We start from the raw sequence: 14,044 nt of genomic DNA, 5'->3' as shown, positions 1-14,044 counted from the left end.
GAATGAGAGTAGGTTTAGCACTTTTTAGTCCTAGCCCTAGAATGGTTCATGATGTGTAAGCTTGATGCTTTTGGAAATGAATGGAAACTTCTTTTAACCTAGATTTTCTATGAATTGATGCATCTGTTTATTTTATTGGCGTGCCTAAAAGAGTGTAAGAAAGAATGATGGTTGCAAGTATGTTTTCACCAAACTTTTAAGATAGAAAGGATATATCTAAATGACCCATTTTGAATATAGGATGGAATTCAAGTTTCCCCTCACCAAAGTAACAAAATTTGACTTGCATATCATGCATCATTTACTTGAATTCATTGCTTTTCATGCCAGCTAAGGACAAGGAATGATAATTGTAAATATACTTTCGTCAAACCTTTAAAGCATTTTTTTATATAATAGAATTCATGCCATGCATTTTTGACTTCTGGTAATTAATAAAAGGTTCAAGGATAGCTATTCTAGGAAATGAGGTCAATTGAGTTTGCACATTTATACTCGAGTCAGTACCAGAATCATGAAAAATGAAGATGCTAGTCTAATAGACAGAGTAGAAAAGGCCCAAAGAGTGATCAATGAAACAGTTACGAGAATGCAACAAAACATGAACAGACAGTTGGCAGAATTAAAATAGATGTTAACAGAGTTGACAAAAGGAAAAAAATTGTTGAAACACATAGGGCAAGGGAGGAAACAACTGTTGAGACACCATTGTATCCATCTGGGTTCACATTTATTCAAGATTTTCATATCCTGCAGGCACTTTCAGCAAATTATCAATCTTATACTGACATTTCTGCCAAGATGCCATCAATTCAAAAAAATATTGATCTCAAGTGCACTATTAACAACTCCACTGCTATGCCTAATAGGGATGATCCTAAAAAATAAAAAAAATTAAATAGTGTGCCAGATCCATCAAGAGATACAATAATGAAAGATAAATTTGATCTGTTGAAAGAGAGATTGAAGGTAAATAAAGGCCATGATGTGTACGGGAATGTTGATGCCAATGAACTCAGTCTAGTGTCTGATCTTGCTATTCCATCAAGATTCAAAGCCCCAAATTTTGAAAAGTATAATGAAACTGGATGTCCTAAAATACATTTGGCTCAATACTGTCACAAAATGGTTGGGTATGCCGGTGATGAAAAGCTTCTTATTAATGTCTTTCAAGAAAGTTTAACTAGGGTAGCAGCTAATTTGGTATTATAGTCTGAAAAGCAGTCAAATTCGTACTTGAAAAGATTTATCACAGGTATTCTTAAAGCAATACCAATATATGTTGGAGTTGGCTCAAGATCGATTAACCCTTGAAAATATGAGAAAAAACCCCAATGAGAGCTACAAAGAATATGCTGTTAGATGAAAGAATATGGCATCACAAGTACAACCATTTTTTTCCAATAGAGAGTTGAATTCCCTGTTTGTGGATACCCCTCATTCTCCCTATTATGATAAGTTGATCAGTAATACTTCATCAAAATTTGCTATTTTATTATTTGTTGTGGGTAGAATTAAGGATGGGATAAGAAGAGGAAGAATTATAGATACTGGTGATAAAAAAAGAGGAGATATTTTTGCAAAACAAGCCCAAGAAATAATTGTTAAAGGGCAAAATTGGAGAAATCTCACCATGATGCAAGAAGATCCAACGGATGATTATTCACAATGGCTATCATATTGTCCCCAACCAATATTTTTGATCGATGATTTTCCTCGACCACTTCATCTGTGTGCTCAAATTATTTCATCACAAACAGAACCAAGGATCAAGTTAAGCCATTCATAGAGTCATAAGAGAAAAAGAGCCAAAGTGTATCATTCACTTTTAATACCTTATATTGAGCTCTTTACTTTACTGATCAAGAATCATATGATCTCTGTTGTTCCTACAAGACCTAGAAAGCCTCCGTACCCAAAGTGGTATGATCCTAATGCTAAATGTGAATTTCATGATGGAGTTAAGGGGCATTCCATAGAAGATTGTACTGCCTTCAAGGATAAAGTTCAAGCTTTGATCGATGTAAATGCTGTAAAGTTTAAAAAGCTAGTTGGTGGTCTTGATGATTGATAGTAATAGAGTTACAAGTTAGTGATGCTAAAGTTGAAACATCAAGGGGGAAATTTTTATTTGTGTAACTTTGGATATCATCTCAAGAGTACGATTAAGATGGTAATTTTTTGGTCAAGTCCTAAGGTTTGCATTGCATGAGTAAATGTTGTACATCATAGTATTTTATGATTATATTATCATTTGAGGTCTTTTACTTTGTATAAATTTTTATGCATAGTTTGTTTTTTTAAAAAAAAAAAAAAGAGAAAAGATGTTAGATGTGAATAAAGCCCTATGTGGTTAAGTACAGATGCTAGAGAAATGTCTTGGAAAAAAAGGTAACAAAAAAAAAGTAAAAAAAAAAAGTTTTAAGTCTATGATGAATTGGCAATCACTATTAGGAATTTTTCAAATACCTAAATGCCAATTTGCTCATTTAGTTGACCCCATTTCATCAGTCATGACCCCTTGATAGCTTTGAATTCGAATTTGTGAACCTTAGTTTCACCTGATATTATTGGCAATATTCTTTTCTAAGGCAATGAACAAATGAAACAGCCATTACAAAATGTGTGGTTCCTAGAAAATCAAGTCTATATGACTTTCTTTTTTTAGAATTCAAATGTGATAATTTGATATGACAAGATTATGCTGTAGTTCCAAATTTTTCAAATCCATGTTTTGTAAAATGCACTTAAGCATACTACCCTTTCAGCTTTTTATCCCAAAATTGGCCCAATCCTTTGTCTTGAGGTATATTTGTCAAAAAAGAAATATCTCATTACCTCTAAGGCAACTTGAGCTATGATTAACCCTTTTGTTCTCTTTTTGTAGAGTAACTTAGATCATTTGATACCTTAAACATGTTTACCCCACATAATCCTTTTCTTATCCATTTCATATGACCCTTATCTTATAATTACTTTCATTATGGATCGTTTGCTAAAATGAGGCATCTTCTATGAAACGTGTTACTGGCAAAATGAATCTAGGCGTGAGCTATGGGGACAAAAAAAAAAAAAAACAACAACAACAACAAAAAGAGAAAAAGAAAAAAAAAGGCAAAAAAAAAAATTGTTATGACATCATGCACCTAAAAAAAAATTTTGAGCAAATCCAAAGAAGGTTTTGACAAAGTCAAAGTTAAAAAAAAAAAAGAGACAAAAAAAAACCAAAAAATTTTTGAGATAAAAAACCTTTTTGCATGTTCATTTTCCTAAAGAGTAGTCTTCAATTTAAGTGTTTATGCTTGAAATGACAAATGGCCATCTTTCATTATCTCTTCACAAAAATAAAAATTTTATCTCCTATTACCCCTTTGAGCCTGATCTAATTCTTTCAAAATAAACCCTAACTAAGGATCACCTTCCACGTTGAGGGCAAAAAAAAATGCGTTTGAAGGTTAAGAATGAGAATGTCTAATGGAATCTTATGTGATAGGGGCAAAAACCCAATATTAAAGTTCATAAAAGTTTTGAATCCACTTAGTGAAAGGATGAAAAAAAAAATGAAAGGAAATGAAGAATAAAAGAAAGAAAAAAGAAAGAAATGAATGGGTGGAAAGCATAAAATAGAATATACCTTAGAGTGTATCCTTCTAATGAAAAATGATCTTTAGTTTCAAATACACTTAAATACTTGTTTTGGGCCTTTCTATCATTTTTTTTGGCAACCATGAACCTTAACCTACATTATAACCTTTGAAAAGTCCATATTGGATCAAGTATGAAAGCTTAAACTTGAAGAGTTTCTCTTGAAAAAATGAACATGAATCTTTTGAGTTTCCCTTTTATTACCTAATTTTTTGTTTGAACCGTTAAACCTTTTTGAAAAATTTTTTTTCCTCTTTTGGATTAGATTTGAATTCTCAAGTGCATAGTGTGTAAAAAAAATCAAATAAAAAAAATTAGAAATAAAAATGACTTTAGGGTGAAAACCCTCAAAAGGGCAGTCTAGAGCCAACTTTGAAAGGTCACTCCTGGTGCTAAGTATGGTGGATGCTAAACAAGTAAAGCTAAACCTTTTTGAAAGATCTAAAATATCAAAGCCATAGAAGTCTGAAATGGGTTGATTATTCCCAAATAACCCTTTAAAATCTCAAGCCCTTACAACTGATCTTGACATACATCAAAATGTCATATTTGGAGACTAAGAAAAATGTTGAATATGTTTGATTTTCAAGGAATTCATGCTTTTAGAAAAGCTTATGTTTCTTTTATGAGGTTGCATGCCTCTTTCACTCCCTTCAAGGGTTGGAACCTTTTGAATAAATATCGCTATCTATAAAACTATTACATCCATTTGGAAAGAAAATCCTCACATTTTTCATTTTTGATAAGGATCGTCAAATTTTAAAAAAAAAAAAATTTTTAAACCCAGTTTATCTGGCCTCACATGAAGTTTTAAGCCCAGTTTATTTGGCCATCAATGAAACTTTAAGCCCAGTTTATTTGACCATTAATGAAGCTTTAAATGAAGCTTTAAGCCCAGTTTATCTGGCCTCAAATGAGGTTTTAAATCCAGTTTAACTGGCATTCAATAAAATTTAAGCCCAGTTTATCTGGCCATTAATGAAGCTTTCAGCCCAGTTAATCTGGCCATCAATGAAGCTTTAAGCCCAGTTAATCTGGCCATCAATGAAACTTTAAGCCCAGTTTATCTGGCCTCAAATGAAGTTTTAAGCTCAGTTTATCTATCCATCAATAAAGCTTTAAGCCTAGTTTATCTAGCCATCAATGAAACTTTAAGCCCAGTTTAGCTGGCCTTCAATAAAATTTAAGCCTAGTTTATCTGGCCATTAATGAAGCTTTAAGCCTAGTTTATCTGTCCATCAATAAAGCTTTAAGCCTAGTTTATCGAGCCTTAAATGAAGTTTTAAGCCCAGTTTATCTGGCCATTAATGAAACTTTAAACCCAATTTATCTGGCCATTAATGAAGCTTTAAATGAAGCTTTAAGCCCAGTTTTATTTGGCCTGAAATGAAGTTTTAAGCCCAGTTTAGCTGACCTTCAATAAAATTTAAGCCCAGTTTAACTGACCTTCAATAAAATTTAAGCCCAGTTTATCTGGCCATTAATGAAGATTTAAGCCTAGTTTATCCGGCCTCAAATGAAGTTTTAAGCCTAGTTTATCTAGCCATCAATGAAACTTTAAACCAAGTTTATCTGGCCATCAATGACATTTAAGCCTAGTTTATCTGGCCATCAATGAAGTTTTAAGCCCAGTTTATCCGACCTCAAATGAGGTTTTAAGCCCAGTTTAGCTGGCCTTCAATAAAATTTAAGCCCAGTTTATTTGGCTCTAAATGAAGTTTTAGAGTTTTAAGGTTCTATCCAGAATAAAAAAATTCTCGATGCAAAACCTTTTAAAAGATCTTGCATTTGCATTACTTGTATCATGAGAAAGACATTTAACCTACCAAAAAAAAGATACTCAAATTTGCATCACTCATCTATGCATCATGAAAAGGATATTTGCATTTGCATCACTTACATCTGTACCACAAGAAAGACATTCGCATTTGCATCACTTGCATTTGCACTTGCACAAGATATTTGCATTCGCACCATAAGAAAATTTGCATTTTCACTACCATGGCATCTGCATCCTAAGAAAAGGTATTTGTAGAAGCATTTACATAAAAAGAACATTGTCATTGTCAAATATAGTTGCATCAAGCATTCGTATTTTTGCATTTGCATTGAGATTTGTATTTTTACCAACATTTGCATTAGCATCATTTGATCAAGATAGACATTTGTATCATTGATTGCATTTATTAACTCTGATTGGGGAAAAGCCATTTTCAAAAAATTTTAAATTTTCAAAGTTCTATTGCCTCTGATTGAGAAGAGCATTTAAAGATCTTCATTTCCAAGACCTTCAGGTATAATTTCGATTCGCGATGTTATCCCGATCGATTCATTCTTCTTGACTTACGGTGTTGTCCCAGTCGATTCTGTAAGACCTTCGAACATAATTTCGATTCACGGTGTTATCCCGATTGATTCATTATTCTCGACTTGCGGTGTTGTCCTAGTCGATTCTATAAGACCTCCGGGCATGATTTCGATTCGCGGTGTTATCCCGATCGATTCTTTAATTTTGACTTGCGGTGTTATTCCAGTCGATTCTGTAAGACTTTCGAGCATGATTTCTAAGACCTCCGGACATAATTTTGATTCGCGGTGTTATCCCGATTGATTCATTATTCTCAACTTGTGGTGTTGTCCTAGTCGATTCTGTAAGACCTCTAGGCATAATTTTGATTCACAGTGTTATCCATATCGATTCATTATTCTTAACTTACAGTGTTGTCCCAGTCAATTCTATAAGACCTCTAGCCATGATTTTTGTAAGACCTTCGGGCATGATTTTGATTCGTGGTGTTGTCTCAATTGATTCTTTATTTCTTGATTCGCAGTGTTATCTTGATCGATTCTTTACTTCTCGACTTGCGGTGTTGTCCCGGTCGTTTTTGTTTATGTCTCAACTTGTGGTGTTGTCCCGATCGTTTTCTTTATCATTTGACTTGTGGTTAAAAAAATGAGAAGAAAAACTTTTGAAAAATCCATGATTTGCTTTCGGATAAAATCGTTGTCTTTATCTTTGTCCTATTCTTGATTTTTAGTAATGTGCAAAGAGGGGCAGCTATAGAAACCGATTTTATCCGGGTCTACTATTTTCAGTTCTTGTTTATTAATAATAATAATATTGGTTTAATTAAAATTAAAAATTTATTAATTTTTAATTATTAAAAAAATAATAATATAAAATATAAAGTACAAAAAAAACAAAAAAAAGGGTTTGGGTTGGCAATGGTGCCTTGCACGGCACCACTGGCCACCCACCGCACTACCAGCACCATACCTTTATCCCTACCATACTCTGATTGCCTAGAACCACCACCCATACCCTGTCAGGCGCACGTTCAACCTGCTACCACCATCTCAGCCCTATAAAGCACTAGATCACCTTCTTTTCAGTCTCTTTGGAAGCTCTTGGACTGAGCACCCATTTGGCCACTACGAGAATCCACACACCCAGAAACCCTAGCTCTCTCAAAAAGCCCAAATCCATACCTAGAACAAAAAAAAATAAAAAAACAAAAACAAAACATAAGAAAAAAAAAACAACACAGTCCTCGCCACGGCGAAGAACCATCAGCACCGAGCAAGCACCACAAAATAAACCAAAAACAAAAAGTCAGTTTCTCAAAAAAAAAAAAGAAAGAAAGGAAACCAAAAGCTTCAACCCTCGATCTACATCGATTGAGGTTGTTTCTAGTAAAACAGACGTCGGATCTGGAAAGATCTTATTGAAATGAGCTTTTAAAAGTTTTTTGGTGTTTTCAACCCCCGACGATGACCGCCGGTGGTGACCTAGATGGCAGTCGGAGCGACGGTTAGACACCAGATGCTAGCAAAACTTAAGAACTCTCCTAGAAGCCGAAAATTTTTTTTTGAAAGGGGGAAGGAATGAGCTGAAAAAAATGGGGGTCTTTTATAGGGGAACAAAGAGCCAAAACGACGTCATCTGGACCAAGTGACTTGACCCGGGATCCGCGCAACAACCCGTTGACTCGGTTCCTCCAACAGCTCTGAGTCGGTTTGATCAAACCGGACTGAACCATTCCTCAGCCGGTTTGACTGAACCGCGAGTCGAACCAACCCCTTTTAGGTCCAGCCGAACCGATCGTTGACCGGACCGGTTCAGTTTTTTTTTTTTTGAATTTCCTAATTTTTTTATATTATCATTTTTGTTATTTTGAGTATTTTTTTTTATTATTCATGCATGTTAAAATTAATAATAATAAAAATGAAAGTAAGTAAGATAATAATTAAAAATATATATTAAAAATGCTTAAGATAATAATAATAATAATAGAATAATTATTATTATTTTCCCTACCTAGATGTTGGAGAGAATAAAAAATATTTTCTTAAAGAAATAATTCCGCTTAGATGTTGGAGAATTATTATTAATAAATTTTCATAAAAAGAAATATATAAGAAATTTTTCATTAATTTTCAAAAATCATTAAAATTGAACTTCTTTCGAAAATTGGCATAGATGTTGGAGATTTTTAGAGCTGTTCGTATTTTCTTAAAAACGAAACCTTAAACACTAATTCTTAATTTTCAAAATCCTAGGTTTCTAAAACCCCTAAAATTCAAAATCCCTTAAAATCCAAAATCCTAAAATCCAAAATCCCTTAAATCCAAACCCCTAAAATCCGAAACCCCTTAAAATTCGAAATCCCAAACCTTTAAACTCTTAAATCCAAATCCCTTCAATCCAAACCTTTAAAATCAAAACCCTAAACCTTCCATACCCTAAAATCAAAGCTTTAAGACTCTCTAAACCTTAAAACCAAACCCTAAAACCCTCAAAACTCAAAGCAAAACCTTAAAATCCGAATCTTCAAAATCTTGAAACCCTAACCTTAAAACCTCTACTCGAGCCCTTATTCAAAACATTCCGAAAATCTTAAGGGCACATGTGAAAATCTCATTTGAAGTAATCTATTCCCGAATGCCACCTAGATGATGGGGTATTTAGGAAACTTTACTTCGTTAAGTTTTTTACACAAATTCTTAATTCGCATTAATAATAATATTAATAAATAAAAAGTATAATAGTAAATTTGGATCTTAAATATAAATAGTCACACCTAAGCTCTGCCTAGATGTTGGATAGTCAGGGTGGTTTAATTATACTTAAGAATCTAACTTTTAAATTGCATTTCATTTTACATAATATTCATTGGCATACATCCATCAGCATGTTATCATTGGTAATTATTTGCATTATTCTGTCTTTAATTTTCATTTACTATTTGAAAATAAAATATTTTATAATAAAAAAAGAATAATACTTTTAAAAAAATTATGATATTATAAGATAAAATAAAAATAACATTCCGAAGGAAATAATTCTTGGTACTCTGCCTAGATGTTGGAGAGTCACTAACATTTATCTTCTATAAAGATTGTTATTTCATTTTAAGGATTATCGTATTAAATCTTAAGTGAAAAGAGTTATTTTAAATTCTGCCAGATGTTGAAGAATTTTAAAATAATTCTTTAACTTCACAATTTTCTTGATATTCCTAAAGAAAGAGCTTTAGCAAAATTTTATTTTTTCAAATGAAGGGAATTACTATTAAATTTCAAGTCAAAAATATTTTTATCCAACACCGAAAATAACGCATAATTAAATGGTACCAATTTATGGGCATTGTGGGGGTGCTAGTCCTTCCCCACACGTAACCGACTCCTGAGCCTAATCTGGTTTTTCGTAGATTAAAATTTATCTTTTTGATAAACTTTAAATTCGTTTTTATAGTTTTATTAAAAAGATAAACTTTTGGGTGGCCAATCACACCCTAACAAAGATTGGTGGCGACTCCCTCATTTACTTCGATTTTAAAACTCTTTTACGTCTGACGGTCTCAAAACCGTTCCGACACATATAAATGTATATTTATCATAAAAATAAAAAAACATGTAAACCTACCGTAATAAGTGTATTACTCTTTTCCAATAATTTTTGATAATTTAATTTATAATTTTATATGAACTTTAATTTTAGTTAATCTAAATTAAATAAATAAAAAATATAAATATATTTAAGGACTCATCATATATACCATTAAAAAACAAAGAGTAAATTAGATTGTATCTTAAAAATGAAAAATTATATGCTTTACTTAAGATAAAGTTTAAATGCTTTGATGGCATACACATTATGGTCTAATAATTTAGACTAAAACAATTAGTAATTGAGAAATAGAGAAAATATTTTGTTTATATTTCGTTCAAAATCACGAACTCATAGTATGCCATAGGCCATAGGATGAGAAATGTATTTTATATGAATTTGATTGAATTATTACTTATAGAAATTAATGAAAAAAAATTCTAAAAATAAATATGAGAGTTAATTTTAGTTAATTTTGGACAACAGATCCACTATATCCCACAAATAAATTTTTAGTGTAGTTTAATTTGATATAAATTTTATTTGTAAATTTTTAATTGATTTAAATTTAAATAACTAATGAATAAAAAGTTATAAAGTTAATGTCAAATAATCATTATTAAATAAATAAATAATGCTAAAAATTGAAATATAAATTTGCTATTTTTTAAAATTTATAAGGGTATTTATGTTATTTATTTTTAACATTTTTAGATTTAAATTTAAATAACTAACTAATAGAAGTTATATATTTAATGACAAATAATCTTTATTAAATAAATAAAAAATGCTAGAAATTTAAAGATAACTTTGTTATTTCTTAAAATTCATAAGGGTATTTATGTCATTCACTTTTAATACTTTTAGAGTTTACACTTTTATATATAGATGATATATATATATATATATGCTTAGGCAACTTATAATTAGCATTACATTTATTTTTTTGTATGTGCGCTTATGTACATATGTTATGGCCTAGATGTTGGTTTTTCTTGAAGAATCAATATCAAGAGAATTTTCAAGAAACAATTCGGACAAATGAATCTGTCCGTTAATATAAGGTTAATTGGGCATATAATGCCAAGTAAGAAAAAGGAATTGGAAGAGTTGACTCATAAATGAAGATTTTTAAAGTTGCTTACCCAACCAAGATTGAGGTTATACAAACAATAAAACCAACAGCTATGCCTGCTAGCTCTCCTACCTGTCAATATGGAAACATATAAAAATTGGAAAGATCCAATTTGTTATGAATGATGACTCAAATCTCATAAGAGATTTATTTGGGATTGGCCAAATATTGCTTGATGGATAAGAAGACTTGCAAAAGAAGAATTTTAAGAGAAAGTGGATTCTTAATAGGCAATTTGACTTGCAGGAGAAAAATTCTAAAAGGAAAGAGATTTTTGATAGACAAGTTTATATGGTTATAAATAGGTGAAGTCTCTACAAGCTTAGGCATAATAAAAAGATGTAAGAGAATTGTAGAATTTTATGAGATAGACACCCTATAGGAGTATTAAGGATTTATATCTTATGAGTGTATATGTTTGAATGTTTGGGAGTGGACTAGAGAAGATTGAGAGGATCCACATAGGTATGATAAATAGGTACATATGAGTATGTGTTTGTTTGTGTTGAAAATGTGCACATAGGTATATGTTTGTTTGAATTAAGAATACTCCATAAAACTAGAGGAGATTAAGAGTGTCTTATGAATATTGATTGTTAAGTGAGGTTAATGATTTGGTTTGTATGTTTGTAATTCTCTACAACTAGTGGATCTTAATTCTCATCCGTAAACGTAGGTCAATTAGATTGAACCATGTTAAATTATTATCTTTTGTGTGTTTGATTGATTATTTGATTTCACTTTTGCTAGCATGATTAGATTAGGATCTTTTGGCCTAACAAGTGGTATCAGGCTATGGTGATTTCCTAACAAGTGGTATCAGGGCTGAAGGTTCGAGATGTGAGAAGGGCTGAAAGTTTAAGACATGGGAAGAGCATGGTTCGAGACATGAGAAGAGGTATGCTTAGAAGAACTTGATTCAAGAAAGAAATTTGAGTTCGTGTTTTGAAAATTGATTTGCATGAAACGTAAAGGCACATAAGAAAAAATGATTGTGAGACTTTCATCGTAGGTGGAGCTAAGCATGTCTAGCATGAAGACAGATAATTGATGGAATTTGAGTTAAGGTGGAGATTGTTAGGAATAATGACTCAAATCCCACAAAAGATTTATTTGGGATTGGCTAGGTATTGCTTGATGGATAAGAAGACTTGCAAAAGAAGAATTCTAAGAGAAAGAGGATTCTTAATAGGAAAGTTTGACTTGCAAGAGAAGAATTTTAAGAAGAAAGGGATTCTTAATAAGCAAGTTTGACTTGCAGGAGAAGAATTCTAAAAGAAAATGGATTTTTAACAGGCAAGTTTAAGTGGTTATAAATAGGTGAAGTCTTCACAGGGCTAGGCATAAGAAAAAAATATAAGAGAGTTGTAAAATTTTATGGGATAGACACCCCATAGGAGTATTAGGGATTTACGTCTTATGGGTGTATATGTTTGAATGTTTGGGAGTGGACTAGAGAAGATTGAGAGGGTCCATATAGTTATGATAAATGGGTACATATGGGTGTGTGTTTGTTTGTGTTGAAATTGTGCACATGGGTATATGTTTGTTTAGGTTGATAATACTCCATAGGACTATAGGAGATTGAGAGTGTTTTATGAGTATTGATTGTTGAGTGAGATTGATGATTTGATTTGTATGTTTGTAATTCTCTACAACTAGTAGATCTTGATTCTCATCCGTAGACGTAGGTTAGTTAGATCGAACCATGTTAAATTATTATCTCTTGTGTATTTAATTGATTATTTGATTTCACTTCTGCTGACATAATTGGATTGGGACCTTTTGGCCTATCGAGTGGTATTAGGCTGCGGTGATTTCCCAACACAATTAACCTTAAAAAGGACAAACTTTGAGAAGAAAATGCCATGCACCATTCTACTATATAAGTAAAACATAAATGTGTTGTGACATCAAATATATGTGTTTATCAATAACTGATTAAATCAATTGATTAATTCATTTGTTTTGATGATAAAAAGTCATAAATTAAAGTATCGATAATCCTTTGAGATGATTCTTACAGCTTTAGTATCAATTGTTACAGCTGACGCGATAAACATCATTGAAAATGTGACAACTATTTCCATGACTAGAGATTGAAAATTTGACCACGAAGGTGATGTGGTGCCAATATGTTTTATTGCATGCAATAATACACGAAGTGTGAATGATGCAGAGATTGCTCCTATTAGTTGAGCTGCAGCATAGAATGGGACCTGCAAGAAATTAAAACCCCACAAGGTTTGAATTATTTGTTCTTAAAAGTTATTGCAATTTGAATATAATTAACCATAATTGTTACTGTCTTCGCAATTATTTAACTCATACAATATTTTGACCTTCATGCATGTTGCATTTTCCAACACTGTTTAATAAAGAAAAATAAAGGTTGAAAGTGATGAAAGAACATGCATTCATAACATATTATTATTCATCCATATTTCTTTCATTATATTCCATTTTTCATTGTTTTTAGTGCTCATTTTTTTTTTAGAAAGGGAGTACTCACCATTACGATTTGCATTATTTTGTAATTTAATATAAAATTATGCTACTCAAAAGATAAGTTTGGACTGCCGACCAAAGTCTTTTAATATTTTTGAAATAAGCATATAAAAATAAATTCAAATAATTCTATATATTTTCAATATGGATATATATATTCCAATCATGTGGTTAGTTGAGTATTTAATTTTTAGTGCGTTAAAAATAAATGCTGAATATAGTTTATTTGCCCATGATTTATACCATTATTCATTTATATGTACTAATTGTGGTTAAGTGAAGCTTTTATTTGAGTTCAAAACTATTAATGGATAGTTAAGCGTTGCTGCTGCAGTGAAAAAGATTTGAATTAAAAAATACATTTAAAAAATATGGTAAAAAAAGTGTGATTAGAAATCTTAACTGTTTGATTATATTATAAAAAAAGTGATATTAGTTATTAAAATATTTAAAATATATACAAAATAGCAGAATTTAAAAATTTTGAAGATAATGAAATAATGTTTTTATCATAAATGTATTTTTTTAACTATAAAATCATTTTTTTGAAGAGTTTTTTATTTGAGTTGGAAAATTAAACTTTTAAATTAAAAAATTATTATTTTTTGTTTAATATTGTTTTTAAATTAAAATAAAATTTTGAACACAAAAATTTATTTTAATGTCAAAGTTAAAATGGTTCCAATAATCCAAAAATTGTAACCTGGGCTCGACCCCACTTATTTATTTGCCATGTCGTCATGTCAATTCATTTTGTTTTAGGTGAAACCTAAAAATATATTATCGACTTATCTATAACTTAAAAAATTTTTCGTCGGTAAATTCTATTAGTAATGTTATTATCAATGAAAAACATATTATTATTG

The 14,044-nt window shown here is 31.0% G+C and overlaps 1 protein-coding gene across 1 annotated transcript in view; it reads right to left on the bottom strand.

Moving 5' to 3' along the window:
* Positions 1–14,044, bottom strand: part of LOC111292603 (aquaporin NIP2-1-like) — a 36,729-nt gene that overhangs the window by 21,587 nt on the left and 1,098 nt on the right. The window contains exons 3-4 of the mRNA XM_022885046.2: positions 12,695–12,889; positions 10,681–10,742 (exon numbers count right to left, since the gene is read on the bottom strand). Of these exons, the coding sequence (XP_022740781.1) occupies positions 10,681–10,742; positions 12,695–12,889 (257 nt within the window). The remainder of the gene's footprint in view (positions 1–10,680; positions 10,743–12,694; positions 12,890–14,044) is intronic.

This window comes from Durio zibethinus, chromosome 10 (assembly GCF_047325235.1).
Source record: "Durio zibethinus cultivar Kanyao isolate XHJ-2024 chromosome 10, ASM4732523v1, whole genome shotgun sequence".
Lineage (NCBI taxonomy): Eukaryota > Viridiplantae > Streptophyta > Magnoliopsida > Malvales > Malvaceae > Durio > Durio zibethinus.
Note: the sequence above shows the minus strand (reverse complement) of the source record. Positions and strands in the feature narration are given on the sequence as shown.